Source organism: Microtus pennsylvanicus, chromosome 8 (genome assembly GCF_037038515.1).
Source record: "Microtus pennsylvanicus isolate mMicPen1 chromosome 8, mMicPen1.hap1, whole genome shotgun sequence".
Lineage (NCBI taxonomy): Eukaryota > Metazoa > Chordata > Mammalia > Rodentia > Cricetidae > Microtus > Microtus pennsylvanicus.
In genome coordinates this window covers 103,266,671-103,281,914 of record NC_134586.1, presented here as the reverse complement: position 1 = coordinate 103,281,914, position 15,244 = coordinate 103,266,671, and the positions used below count along the sequence as shown (strand labels likewise).

Sequence of the window (15,244 nt, the reverse complement as noted above, 5' to 3'; positions counted from 1 at the left end):
ACATGCTACTTCGTGGGGGCAACAATACAATCATAAACTATCTCATGAAAAATAATGTTATTCCAAAATCACAGAACCAAAACTGGGTTTGAAACCTTGCTATACCTTTTGGTATAATATAAGATAATCATATAAAAGATGGCTAGAGACAGAAAGACTGAGCATTGACAAGGATGACTGAGTTTTGATGTGTTAAAAAAAAAACCAATAAAACCCATTTAGTTGAAAAGAATTAAGTATAAAAAAAGGTAAGTGAAATTTTGTCAACTTAAATTTGACATATTAAAACTATGATTATTAATTAAAATAGCTATAAGCATAATTAATATTTTAATGAAGTTATAAAAATACCAAAACTAAGATTGAAAGAAGTGATAGCATGAAAAGACAGTTTGCGAAAATAGAAGGATTAAATTAATGTGCTGAATATTCTTCCCAATTGTCATGGTCCAGGGCCAGCCTAGACTATAAATTATTTCTCTGACCAGAGGGGAGGCTTGGGAATAACTGAGGCACAATTCACACAGCAATATCAGGAGGGGGTCTCAGAATTCATTCAAATCCTGAACCCCCCCACCCGTGTTTATTATCCAAACAGCTTTTATATCAAAAGGTAAACCGAGGGGGAAGTTCATTAGCATTCTGTTTCCGGGGTGGCAGGACATCCACAACAATGTCATGTAGACTGAATTAACACCTCTCCCCAGGCGAGCTCCATCTCCCACAATTACAAAGAAAGAGCCAAGTGACATTAGCACATCCTGACCCTTTGTTTAGGATGGCGTCAGTTTGTCTGGGTGGCAAGTGCAAACTGTGGCCTTAAAGTCTGGCAGCCAAAAAATGCAGAAATATGGGCCTGTATAATATGGCCCTACACCCAATAAATATAAAGAACTCAAAAAATTAAGCCTGTAAAATGTGGAAGGAAATAATAATAAAATGGATGAGCAAAAAGCCAAAAAAAAAAACTTTTCAAGAACACAGCCCCTACACACACACACACACACACACACACACACTCACATGCATATGCATTCACACACACACACGATGAAGTTATAAAATTGCCATTTGTCAGCTGTCACAGCAATGATAGACATAGTCAAGGATCATCAATGGACATCTCAACTATCACACATGTGACATCCCAGCCCCTATTAGGAGATCCACTCGTGCTGATGCTCATATCCCTGTGTCTTTCTTTAAACAGGGACTTATATTTCTGTACTCTCTGAAGTTATGTCACAGGGTAGTTAGAGGTTCTATCTTATTGTTTGTTCTGAGAGAGATGAGCTGTCTTGTACATTCATTCTCTGGAGGTAAGTGGAAGAGAAGGATTGAGACCTGATTATGATTACAGGGCTCCCTGATCTCAGAAGACCTTCATGAAAAGACTCTCAGCTCCTGAGTCACAAATACTATGTGTGACAGTTACTCATTTTTGAGGTGTTGCCCCTCAAGAAGTAGGTAACTTATTCATGTTTATGGTTAGAAATGTACTACTTAGTATTTATAATATGTATTACTTATTTTATAGTGGATAAGTCTGAAGTCACTAACTTAACCAAGTGATTGAATTAACATGATGAGAGTTGGTGAAGATTTAGCATCATGCCTTCTAGTCTGATGTATTGTGATATTTTTATATATATTCCCAAATATATATTATATTTATATTAATATATAATTATTATATAAATTTTATATAATTAATATATAAAATATAATAATATATTAATGAAGCAAGCAGGAGAGTTCAAATAATCTCAAAATATCAAGACTAAAGCAGTCCTTGGCACAGTAATACATGACTCTGAACTGAACCTAAAGACAAAGAAAGCAAAAGAGAATGGGCATTACTAGGAAAATCTGTATAATTTGAATTAATCTTTATTATATTACCAAAAAATTCTGTTGGATAGGATAGGACCACAGTTTGGATGTTCAATATTTCCCCAGGTCTATATGTCAAAGAGGCATTTTGAATATTCTCTGAGGTCTATGTCCCTGGGTGGCACCACACAAAGCCCTTTCCCTTTAGTGGGCAGGACTGATGGTCGGTCTTTCAGCTACTTGTTGTATCCCTCTGATATAAACAATTAGGCCTAAGCCGCCTGACAGCCTCTTCCCTTCTGCTTCCTAGAAATAGGCTGATCATATCTTACAGTTAATAATGTCAACCTAAGAGACACAACTTAGGTGTCACTGCTCTAGAGACAGTAGGACCCGGAAGAACAAAGACAATAAATGGGGTGAACTAGCCTCATGCAATAGCCAACTTTATTCAGAGTCCCAGACAATTTATACTCTGAGGGTTAAGAAAGGTCACAAGAGTAAAGTTCTCATGAGTTCAAGCTGTCTACAATCACAGGGGCAAACTACATGGGACAAAAACATGTTTTTTTTTCATAGAGGCATAAACATTGAATTTAAAAACAGCATCTATCAATGAGTAATCTGAAGTAAATCCATTTCTGTCCTCTGCACTTGGGAGGAGCACAAAAACTCATTCCAAGAACAAGTCCTTGTTCTGAAGAAACGGAAGTCACGAGACACTTGCCTTGTTTCCCTGGAGTATTAGCAGCCGCAGTGAGAATTTTTCTCACAGGACTCCATTCCTGAGCTGGACTCTGACAGCTGGGCACGTTATTGAGTTTCTAGATGGATTTAAGAGAAGTGGGGAGACACAACCCTGAAGGAGAGTGGCACCAAGGCATGTGCAGGAGTCCTGGACTGGGTAAAAAACATTCATCTGGATCTGCTTCCTTAGATACAATGTACCAGCTGCACCCAAATTCCCACTGTCAAGGCCTCCTTACCTTGATGGCTATGTGCTGCCTTTACAATGTTTCTGTTAATGTGGGATTAAGATAATAATTAAAGAGACACTGACTCTCTCTGGTGCACATTTCAGAATGAACTCTACATGTACCATGGAAACTTCTGGGCCAACCTGCGAGAAATTCACATCACATAGCCCCTCTTGGGATTTTGGATAGTCCGTGTTTCACTGTTACTTTTATGAAGTGAATCCCTAAAACATAGGAACAGTAATACAACTCTATGAGCACCAAATGCTCAAAATATGAGTTACTACAGTTAAAACCTTGTTGACAGAGGTTTCTGTCCCACCTCGTCCTGCAGCCATTCAGTCCTAAAGAAACACACAGAGGTCTTTATCAGTGAGACATTCTCATCTTGCTTCCTCTGTGTCTGGGTGACAACTGCAGACTGAGCCTTTTCTCTTCCCAGAATTCTCCTGTTCTATTGTCCCGCCTATACTTCCTGTCTGGCTACTGGCCAATCAGCATTTTATTAAGCCAGCACAACTGGCAAAACTTTACATGGTACAAGACCATTGTCCCACAGCAAAACCTGAATTGTATAGCTTACCAAGGCAGCCTAGTGCAAGCAAAGTATCCTGTATCAAAGATCATGGGATGATCACAGAAAGGGCTTTAGTAATCACCAAGAAAGACAAAGTATTTATCAATTTAATAATTAGCTTGAATTTGATCAAAAGATATTCATGTTTATTTACTTGCAGTATTTGAACTAATACCCAGTCTATTAAGTCTAACATGATGAATAACCAAAACCAAATTAATAATTAGCTTGGATTTGATCAAAAGATATCCATGTTTATTTACTTGCAATATTTGAACTAATACCCAGTTTATCAACTGTAACACAATGAATAACCAAATGCTTGTGCCTTCTTCAGACAATGTGATGAATTTTCCCTTTGTAATTTGGGTAAAAGTCTCTTTAGACCTCTGATTTCTCAGAGATTAAACTCATGTGCTTTTCAAAATGCAACTTCAAATGAGTTATGTGATCTCATGCCTATGCTAGGTTATTCTACAAATACAAATTGCTTAATATTCCTCATCCAGTCACGTAAGGCATATATTTTATACTGGACAATCATAAAGGGATTTCTGTAAGCCTTTGTCCATAAACCAAAGCTGTAGAATTCTAGGCTGAAGACTCAGAAATCTGAACTGCCTTGCTCCTGCGCTTCTGGGTCACAAACCTGGGGATGCTCAGTGGCCAGTTGTAAATGGCCACATTTGCTTGTCTATCATTGGTCATATGAAAACCACATATTAGATTTCCAAGTGTCCCTGCCTATGCAGCAGTAAAGCCAAGATGAGCATCTCAGGATGCCTGCCTGTGGACTGGGGCTTTTCTCAGGTGTTGTAAGCCCATTGGTGAGGGTGCAGGAAGGCACAGACTTTTAGCTCAGACTAGTATCTGCTGGCCCAGCCACAGACTGGGTTCAGGTCCTGAGACAGGGAAGAGGCATCAGTGCAAAGAAATGAATTGTTTGATCACCAGATGAATTTCCCACAAGTGGCCAGCCCTGAATAACTCCAGGCATCTTTGTTTATACATCAAAACAAGCATGTTTTCTCATACTAACAAGTTTTTCCCATCTTCCAACCTATAGCAAAAACAAATATGTCAAATATGTTTTTCCCCCCAACTTTTACTTCAGAACATCTTTAAACCCAAAACAACAGTTATCATTTTGCCAGCTTGGCCAAATACCAAGCCAGGTAGATTCTGTCTTTATAAAAATAAAGGTGATAAACATAGGCGCTCATTTGCAAGAATGCTGTTGTTCGAAACATATTTACAGAAATAGGGGCAACCGGCCTCCAATCCTGTCAACACTGAATTAGAACAGCTCCTGCGTCTGAAGTGACAGCTGACATCCCCAGGCAAGAAACCTAAGAAGCATCAGCTCCCAAAGAATTTTAGGGGGGGATATTCAAGGAAAAAAAGGGGGTGTCCAGGAATGATCATATCTGTCCCATGCATGATTGACAAAATGACACTAACACCGCCAAGAGAATCATCAATATTACAAGAGAGAAGAGACCATGCAGGCTGTGTGGTCCGGCTGTTTTCTACACTGTCCTGAAGTCTTCTGGTCCTTGCCAAGTGAGAGTGTCCCCGTGGGCTTTTGCCTCATTGGACAAGCACTCATAAAATGGTTCAAAACTCGGCCGCACGGCTCCCAACAGGTTTCCATTTATACTAGGATGGTGTGGATCTATAGAACTTAGTATCTCTTTTATGATATTTCTTTTGACATAAACCTGATCAAACATGAGAAACTCTTAACTGAGACTGGAGGCTTTTTGGAAAGTTTGGGAGGCAAGATGGAATCAGGTCCCAGTCCTGTACATCAGAAGGAGTCTTCAGAGTGATTGGGTACTGGGGTCTAAGCAAACGCCAAGAGTGGGCACCCAGGAATGGAGACAGCTGTGGTCGAAGGAGTGGGTACTTTAGTATGCTTTCTTTTTCCAGAAAGTGGTTCCCGAGGATGTCCTGAGAGTTGTCAGGCTAGGTTATGGTGTGGGGATCGACAAAGACCAAAAGGACCCAAGACTGTCGTCAGGGCAAAGCGTTGCCACCCTCAGAATCTCAGAAGCTTTGCCAGTGGAAAGTGGTCCCAAGGCATCCATAAGTTCCAATGGTGGTATCACCAGAATCTACCCGGAACAGCTTCCTAGTCTCTCTTGGCTCAGGTGCCCTCTTAGCCTTTTGACCCTGCCTCACTTTGCTTGCCAAGGTGGGAAAGCGGTGGTCTCTGCAAGAAGATGGGAGCCCTCCTTGCTGCTCTCACAATTTAGTCCCGCCAGCTCTGACTGGAGGTGGAAGGGCAGAGCTGTTGGGCCGGGTTACCAGGCATAAGGCGGGGCTTGATGGTAACGGGAGGAGCTTGGTGGGCGGTGAGCAGGGTAGTAGGGGCCGGGCTGCTAGAAGGTGGGCGGGGTTCCGTGCCTCCCCGGCTCGCTAGCGCAGTGGCTGCTGGCTCTGTCCACCCCAGCCCATCCAGAGAGGGGCTCGGGCGCCGTGCAGGCGCTGGACTTGGGAGCTCCGGAGCCCGAAGCGCGCGCCTAGCCGCGTGGGCGGCGATGAGCGCCGAGGGATCGCAGTCCCTGGCCGCCCCCCGCGGGCGTCCTAGTCACCTTTTGGTGCCCGCGCGGGTGAGTGGGGTCCCCTGGAGGCCCTCTTCTGCCACCCCTGAGTCCCTTCGGTCCCCCTGTTTTCCCTCCTCTTCCAGCGCCCCCTCCTTTCTTTGCGTCCTTGTGTCCCACTATCCGGGTGGCTCTTGTGGGCGGGGGTTGGCGCTGGGCCCTGGGCACAGTGGACACCACTAGCCCCTGGGCACCGCAACCTCGTCTTTCTTACATCACAGCTACCAGCATGCAGGATTTAATTTTCTTATCTTGAACATCTGGGTCATGGGGCACAGGTGCTTTCCTTTACTGCGTGGTAACTGTGGTCTTCCAGAACGTGGGGTTTGGGCTTTGCCCAGCTTTTCTTCCAAGGAATGGTCCCTCTGGCCCCAGGCAGTGGCTCTTGCAGCAACTCCGGCACTATGCAGGGGTTTTTGCTGTGCACCTGATGGGGTGTGGTGCCAACTGCCACTGCCTGACTCTCGGTCTCCCAGATCAGGACCTCCAGAAACCAAGGGAACGCTGATGGGTCAACTTTGCAACATTATTTCAAAAAGTCTATTTTAGTGCCTACCCAACACTCCTCCCCCATCCTTATTTTTTTTTAAACAAACAAACAAACTATTGATTGACAAAATCCAGAATTGTTGGCTTAAACAAAAACTGAAAGTTCTTGGAAACCTTCAAGTTGCCACCCACACAGCACAACCGAGTGTTCTGGTAAGGGTGCAAGACGGCAGCTGTTTATCACGGCCTTGGGAAACTGTGCATGCATGCGTGTCCTGGGGTGCAGTCACACCTCCTCTTTAACTTCGCCCCAGAGTCCAGACCCTCAGCCTTACAAGAGATGGAAGTCCTTTTAGGGTAACGAAGGTTTCTGAGGTTGCAGGCAAGAGTGGCTGTCCAGTCTTCTGAAACAGGTATTGCACTGTGGCATGTTTAATGCGTTGAGACCGATGTATCTGCTTTGAAAACCATACTGTTGTTCTAGTAATTCCGTCGACGTCTTCCACGCTTTTGGTGGAATGTGGTAGGATTCTGTCGTGGTTGTTTTGTTTTTTTCATACATTGTAATGTGAATAATAACCCAGCTACAGCAAATGTGACTCAAACCTTAGAAAACACACTTGGATTGCCTGGAAACGGTAGGAAAAAAGCGCAGAGGCTCAGGAGTCACTGGCTTTCGGTCGTAGTATTCTCAGGACTTTAATAAGGCGTCCTCCCATGGTGCATTCTGGGAAGCAGTCTTGCAACAGGTCTTGTTAGTAACTCTTATAATTAGAGGAGGAATTGAACTGGTTTATTTGCCTTTGAACCTCCCCATGAGCTTTGGCAGACTTCAGTTTTAGGTGCATGCATTACCTAAAAGCCTTCGAAGAGGCTCATTGAACTCCTGTCAGTCACTGAAGTGGCTAGACAGTGCAAGACCCGCTCATGTGCGACAACAGCCTTGATGGTGTAAGATGGCCCCTCGGAACTGTACTTGAAGGAAACTTTCGCCACCATTGAGGCCACGTACCTCAGTCATCACGCAGAACACACATGAGATTTGCTGGGATGAGTGCTAAACCCCAATGAGTGGAGCCTGAGTTCTTAGTCAAAGAAAATCTGCCAAGTTTGACATTGACACATTCTTAGCAACACAACATTCATACTGCCGCACTTGAACCTTTGATGGATGGTGCTTCCATGTTAATCACTGGTGCATAGTCATCGAAAAAGCCCTCAATTTCTTAGCAATTGCTCTGCGTAATATTACCGAGCTTGCAATACCTAGCTATGCAATTGTTTCAGAGCAGAACTTAGTGCATCTACTTAGAAAAATAATTATAAAACAAAAATGAAGGAAACTATTGTATTCCTACTTTTAATTTTTTGTCTGAAGTCAAAAGCTTAATATATTCCTTGTTATGGCTGCTTGTTTGAATCACAGCAATTGGATTTGGTGTCTCACACGCTCTTCTAAGTTAGGTCAGTTCACAAAGTTCTGCTCCAAGGATCAACCATCTCATAGATTGAGAGTCTGCAGTTCTCAGCAGGACTTGTTTTTCTGTTTTTAAGTGGTCATCCTTCAATTCATAACAGTGTGAACCAGTAAAGTACAGTTTCATAGGATGGCATGCCTTGCCCATGGGAAGGCGCACTTAGTAATGCTATCACTTAGCCATTTTTCCAGAGCTGCCATTGCTGCAGAGATAAGTTGGGCAAGCACTGTATGACCCTTCGTTTCCTGCTGCTGTTATGTGTCCTTCCTTCTTACAGACACTTTCGATCTCCACTTGGTGCCTGTGACATCACAAGCCAAACCCATGTATTTTTAAAACAAAGAGTTACCTGGCTCTGGATACTTGTCTCAGAGTGAACATTTGAACAGGACCTAATTTAGAACACTGGGTTTACTTGTCAAAAAATACCAGAAATTAAATTTCCTTTTTTTCCTGAAATATGTGACAACCTCTTATATCTACATATTGACATAGTTTTCAGTTTTCATATAGATGTATATTCCAAGACAACTCACATAACCGCCATTAAGAAAGGCTGGGGGGGACAACATTGAAGCACAAAATGAGAGAGACGTCATGGCACCCCGACTCTTTGCTGTTAGGTGATTACGTTCTCTGGAGCCTGCTTTTGTGCTTGGCTGTAGTTATTTACATATGTAGTTAATTACATCAGGGAAGGTGAGCTCCCTGTCCTTCCTGCTCCCTTGTGCCATGCTGTGCGGGCACCCAGTGGGTGCGCTGTACTTACAGTGTGTAGCAGGTCACTTGCATTCTGACACCAATCACCCTTAGCAAATGACTGTCATTTAAAACTTCCAGTTTCCATATGATCAGTGTAGTGCATGGTGATGCCATGACAAATACATACATTAGTCATACATAGATACAGTATTCCAGTATCGCGGAAACTGGCTATACAGTTAGGCTGAGCATTTTTGTTGCATACAATGAAATAAAGAAGGTTTCAAAGGCCTTCCAGGGAAAAGACATTCATAATTTCACGGGGAAGGCACTTGGGTTTTGTGCCCCTGAGCTCTTTCCCTGTGGTCCTATAAACTTGCATTGTTTCCTGTCACCAGGAGGTGGCGCTGTCTCCTCATTGGCGTCCCATTCAGACCTCGGAAGCCGGCTTAGCCCTTCTATTTCTGCACTAAGCTGCCCTTGCTGACTTGATCCCCACTCGCAGACATTCCTGGCTTCCTCTGGGAGCATCTGCTGTTGTTCTTCTCTACCCCAAGGACACACAGGGCATCTCTGCAATCCTATCCTGCCAGTGACAATGACTTCCTAGCACTACCATCCGGCACGCTTCAACACATGCTATTAAAAAGTGCTGCGAGGATTATGTCATTCCTTTTCAGTTTGCATTTCCTTGTTTAATATTTCTTCTCAGATCTGGAATTATTATTCACCCGTTACATTTTTATTAGGCAAATAATTAAGATTTAAGGAAAGTGACTATGCCTTTTAGCTTACTTAAGGCTGTAATTGCAAAGTTATAAAAATGTCAGGTTATATTCTTAACACATAAGGTATTCTAATTTCAGAGACTGCTTACTCCAAAACTGCTGAATTTTCACTCCGTTTTCCTGTTTTATCTCCATTACCTTTGCTTGCCTACATCTTATCTGTCTTATTATGTACAGTAATGTTTTTATTGTGGAAGAACGATGCTGATTCTAAAGTGTCAGCATTTTGACTTACCCAGCTGGGACAGGCACCAAAATCCATTTGACATTTGGATAGATCCCACTAGATTATAGCACTGACTTGTATTACGATAAATACAATCGCACATGATATTGAAATGGCTGTGCCCATTGACTTCCATTCTGTGGATTTATTTCTCTTATCAGTCTTCCTTGGACCCCAGCTTCAGGAACAAATGTACCCCTCACTCCAGACAGTAGTAATGTCACTGAAGCACCCACCAATGAAGACAGAATATATGTATCTATTTCTATTTTAATTGAAATAAGTGGATGGCAAATCACCTACCAAAGTTGAATCCCATTCCTAGAGCTGATTCTAGCAAGCAGAGATTTAAATGGTAGTACTTCATTATAGACAAAATGTAACCATAGGATCACACCCAACTCGATAATAAAACTTTGATGTTACCATTGAAATATTTAGCAAAAGCAGTCCTTATTTATGAAGTGTGGCCTAATTGCCAGGAATGCCAGAAAAATCTATGTTGCTTTCCATGGGAAACAAATACTTCGCATCTAGGGCGGTTCCCACACTGTTGGCTGACTCAGCTTTTAGAAGCTGAACAAAAAATTCCTCCTCCTCATGCCCTTTCCAAGATGAGGTAAAGGAGACGGAACGGGCCACCCCCAACTTGAGTCCCCGATTCTATGATTCTGTAATGGCAAGAAGTGTCCTGCTGTGTTTCACTTGCTGGGCGTGTCCTCTGCCCCACTGAGGATGGGGTGACTCCATCGCCCCAGTCCCACACCCCTGTGCCTTTCTCAGCTTCGGACTGTGCTGTCAACTGTCCTTCGAGTAGGGTGGCTGCCCCAATCACGTTTTTACACTGGGGTATACCGGATAGCCACTATTCCATATATTTTGCATAACTTTTTGCCTATTACTGACCTGGTCCTGGGCCTCCCCAAATTAAGCCACTATAGCGTTCCATGGACCCCAAAGCTATTTGAAGCCACTTTGATTGGGTCAAATCTGCTTGAGGGTTCAGAGAAAATAACTCCCAAGTCTTACCTTCTACGATAACTCTGAACTGGGTTTCCTTTCTGATGCTCTCATGTCGGAACATCACAGAGTCAACTGCAGGCCTGTGTTGACTATTTAGATGGGGCCCACTGGACTCCTCGTTGAACCCCTGGCCTCCTGGTTTTCTCACTTCTGTTGGATAGGCTCATTTCCTCAGCAGTCATGCTACCCTTCCCTTCCTCCAGCTTCCCTATCACGGGCTCGGTATAGTCGCTGTCTCAACCAGGGCCTCCCACCTTGAATGCACTCCTGTCTGTGCCCACATGCTGTCCTGTGCCTTCCTTAAGAGCAGTGTGTGTGCCTGTACCTTATGCAGGGACAGTCCCAGCTCTGGTAGCAGTATTATCTCTAAATGAGTGGAAATCGTGCCCTTTTTCTGAGGAGGAGGCAAGGCTGTGGTATCACTTGTACTCTGAGACGCCAGAGCCGGTTAATTCCGTTGTGTTTATTCATGGCTTGCCACTGCCGGGAGTGAGGGGAGAGAGCTCCGCTCCTGATTCTTGATCATTTATCTTAACTTATTATTAGCTTATTTATATTTCAATAAATTATGTCCTTTTATTTTTACAGTAGCTAAATTTCAATTTTACATGCGAGCATAACCATTAATAGTTAAATGTAATTTATTCTGTTCCCAATGCCGAAGATTGTCTTAGTGATTTCTTCAGGTAATTATGCTTTTCCAAATGGCTCTATCAGTTTGACTTTTGCACTGTAATTACCTGGAGTGTTCATTATGTCCCTAGTGAAGTGAAATTACTTCTCTTCCCTGAAACCCGGGGTGTTCAGACTCCACAGCGGTTGGAAGCAGCCTATTTAGAAGCACATGCTGGTGTTGACGTTGTCGACATTGGTTAGATTCTCTTGTTTATTCCTGGTGACTGGGGAAAATGCCATCTTTCTAATAGAAGTACATCCTGCTTATGGCACCACTGTGTCCCTTTCCCCCAAGCATTGTCTTGGCTGGCACTGGAGATTTCAGAAGGCCATGCCACCTTCTTGCAATATTACTTGTTTCACAGTAAGACTTCATTCAATTCTAGCATTGAAAACACTGTTGTGTTTGCAGCAAAGTAGAGGCCATCTTTTTCTTGCATCACTAGAAGCACTGACTGTAGTTCTGTGCTCCACGAGAGGGATGGAGAGTGTGCATGGTAACCAGCACCACCGCCATCTCTGGAAAATGAGACATTGTGATGCTAAAGATAATCTCACTTAGAAAGTACCATGGGATCGATTGTGAATGTGACCATAGACACACGTGTATAGGTTCCATATACAACTGAGGTACTTATGATCCACTCATTATGCTGGGAACTAGAGATACCAGTGTCGTGATTGAGATGTAGATACAGATATGTCTGGGGACTCTGCCTGACTCCAAGGTTTCATTTATCCTTGTTGTTTTAGGACACTGGCTTTACCTCGTAGCCAAGGATGACTTTAAACATCGTATTCTCTTGCTTATCCCCCCAAGTGTTAGACTTACAGGCGTAGGTCACTGTGTTCGGCTTCCTGTAAGACTGAAGCTCTAAATGAACAGAGCCTTTCTCCGTATTGGTGACCAGTATAATCAGGGATACGAGCAGAGGCCGTTGAGAGGGGTCTACATTTGAAGAATGGAAAGACAGAAGCTGTGCATACAATATGTCTATGGTGAGGGAAGGCTTTATGATGCAGGAGCCTGTCCTTCAACCAGGTTAGTGATTGCACTGATCAAGAAGGCATAGAGGAGGGGCTCCACCCCTTTGGTAGCCTCTTCTGTTTGGGTAGAGGAGTCTATGAGCCCAGTCAATCCCTTAAAAAGCAGAGGTGAAGGAACAGCTGGTGTGGGGTGGGGGTGGGGGTGGAGAGGAGACAGGACTGGAAAGGAGGCAGAGAGACATGCCTCTTCAGAGGCAGGGATAGAGCTGAGTTGCTTATGTGCAACATGCTCCACACAGGTACACATAAATCACACATAGTAGCTACAGATGTATGCTGTACCTGTACATACCACGATACATTCCTCAAATAAATGTACATGCCACACATTTGTATAAAATGCACATGCTATATATATGGATATAACATGTGTACATGTACACGTTTCACATCTGCATATAACAGATTCATTTATTTGTATCTGTGCATGTACAAAGCACCTACACCCATACACACAGTGTATATACCATAAACATGCATTTCAACATTCTTACAAGTTACGTACATACACAGCACAAAGAGCACTCATGTGCACTGCATACATGCTTGCAGTCTAGCACACACATGTAGGCAACACAGAAGTGTATTACACACATTTATTCAACACATTTGCCCATACATTATGCAGAGCACACATGTGTGTGCGCCGTCTACCTGTCTCTGTGGAACTGGGGCTATTAGAGCTAATGTTTCTATTTCCTTGGCACATCCATAGTGGAAGGGATTCAGGGTCATAGCGCCTGCTAAAAAGGACAGGGCGCTCCTAGAAGGTGGCAGAGGTCCATTGTAGTGACCTCACTAAACTGCTCTCAAGCAGATTCTTACTAACCAGTCAGGACTTCCACAGTTTTGATTCTCACTTTTTTTTTGGGGGGGGGGGTGAGTTCCTAAGAACATGTCTTTTGCAGTTGGACAGGGTTTGTCCTCATTGAATCATGTCCCGCCTGTGGCATTGTGTGTGAGGTCATTGTCATCAGTGCACTCCTTTGTCAGAAACAGTCCAGAGCCTGCTAACGCCACACAGTTAGGCGAGCCTAGGACCTGTTCCTGCTGAAGTCAGCTGGGATCTGACAGACTGAGGTAGGTTCCCCATGGAGGGCTTCTTGGACAAAATATTCAATGTATGTGGGAAGGTTTTAGCTCTGTCCTTCCATATGTCTTCCGTGGGCAGTAGAAGTATGGTCTCCTAAACTTAAAGCCAAATCTGGATTTGTACAATCATGAAAGTGTATGTAGTTAATATTGTCTTATCCAGAGGGTACAATTGAGATATGATTTATGTATAACTTTGAAGTGTTTGATTGACACAATGTGTATACAGTGTGATCTTTGTTATATGAATACCACATGCACTTACATAGTTGCCAGTGTGTACCGAGAGTTATGCTCTAAGGACTTTTTGGAGGACTTCATGACTTTAGTTAGCACCAGCCCATCAGGTGGGCATGGTTGATGCTTTAGACAAAATGTCCTTGCCTGTCCAGCCAGCAGCCGCATCAGCAGGGGTGTGGCTACAGAAGGCCCCTCTACATTCTACACCTGAGAAGAAATGATCATCAGGATCAATAAGAATAAGAGGATCAGAAACCAGCAAGGAGGGAGGGACCCCTTTGTTTTCCTTTGAGTTTGAATTGTCCTCACAGTCTCATGCTTGTTTCCAGAGACTAATGATGTTTGGGGAGGGTTTGAAGGAAGCACTCACTCCTGGATCTGATTTTGTTCTTTCTTCTTCCTGGTTCCTTCTGCTACTCACAGCAACTGCCTCATATTCCCACCATTAAGGCTAGAGCATTGTCCACTGTGCATTCTCTGCCACAATAAATGGAATCCTCTGAAACTGTGAGCCAGAACAAAGATTCCCAACCCTAGACTATTTCTGACCCGTATATTGTTACAGTGACACAAAAGGGATGGATCCACATTTGAAGTCAGTCACGTGTTTTCCACTCTGGCTCACTAAGGTGGCCGCTGGTGTGCTGACTCACTAGTACAAACTGGAGACAGTTGGTAGGTGAGGGAAGGTGGCCACTGGGTGCTGGCTCACTACCACAAGGTCTGGAGACAGTTGGTAGGTGAGGGAAGGTGGCCGCTGGGTGCTGGCTCACTACTACAAACTGGAGACAGTTGGTAGGTGAGGGAAGGTAGCTGCTGGGCGCTGGCTCACTACAAGATCCAGAGATAGCTCACAAGTCAGGGAAGGTGGCCGCTGAGTGCTGGCTTACTTCCACAAGGTCTGGAGATGGTAGGTCAGGGAAGGTGCCGCTGTGCACAGAGCTCGCTGTGTAAGCTTTGGGAGGGGATATAAGGAAAGCCGTGTGCCAGATTGTCTGAGCTTTGTGTGTTGGTGGAATTTCATGAAAAAGCAACCCCGTGAGTGTGAGAACGTGAATGAGGCTTCTAGCTCTAGAACTGTGGCTGTCAATTTTGAGAAAGAAGATTTTTCCCTCTTGAGTTTACTCAAAAAACAAATTGTTTCTAATATTCTTTTACAATCTGGAAGAATGAAACTGATAAAACATACTTTATAATTCAGTTCATAGTAGCAAATACTTGGTTCAATACATTTGTAAAATAGAACATTGTCTTGGGACATATTCTACATTAAGCTTATGTTTATAAATTTTTGCTGCTCATTTTATTTATTTATTATTTTGGTTTTGTGGAGCTGGGGTCTAAAGTCCTACTACATGGTCAAGGCTAGCCTTGAACGTGAACTCTTCCTGCCCAAGGGCTTACCAGGAGAGAAGTGCCAGGCCTGGCTCTTCCTGCAGGTTGTCTCTTACTTTATATTTCTTGGTGGCTATAATTATGGAGAGCAATATT

At 43.5% G+C, this 15,244-nt stretch overlaps 1 protein-coding gene across 4 annotated transcripts in view; it reads left to right on the top strand.

The window, feature by feature from the left end:
- The first annotated feature begins 5,844 nt into the window (after positions 1–5,844).
- Sntg2 (syntrophin gamma 2) overlaps positions 5,845–15,244 on the top strand; it is a 199,956-nt gene continuing 190,556 nt past the window's right edge. For 2 of the 4 annotated variants that reach the window (XM_075982096.1, XM_075982095.1), the window contains exon 1: positions 5,845–6,002. In XM_075982096.1, the coding sequence (XP_075838211.1) occupies positions 5,931–6,002 (72 nt within the window). In that variant the 5' untranslated portion in view covers positions 5,845–5,930. Of the gene's footprint in view, positions 6,003–6,829; positions 6,896–15,244 lie in introns of those variants that run through there. The other 2 variants (XM_075982097.1, XM_075982098.1) reach the window with 2 other exon arrangements.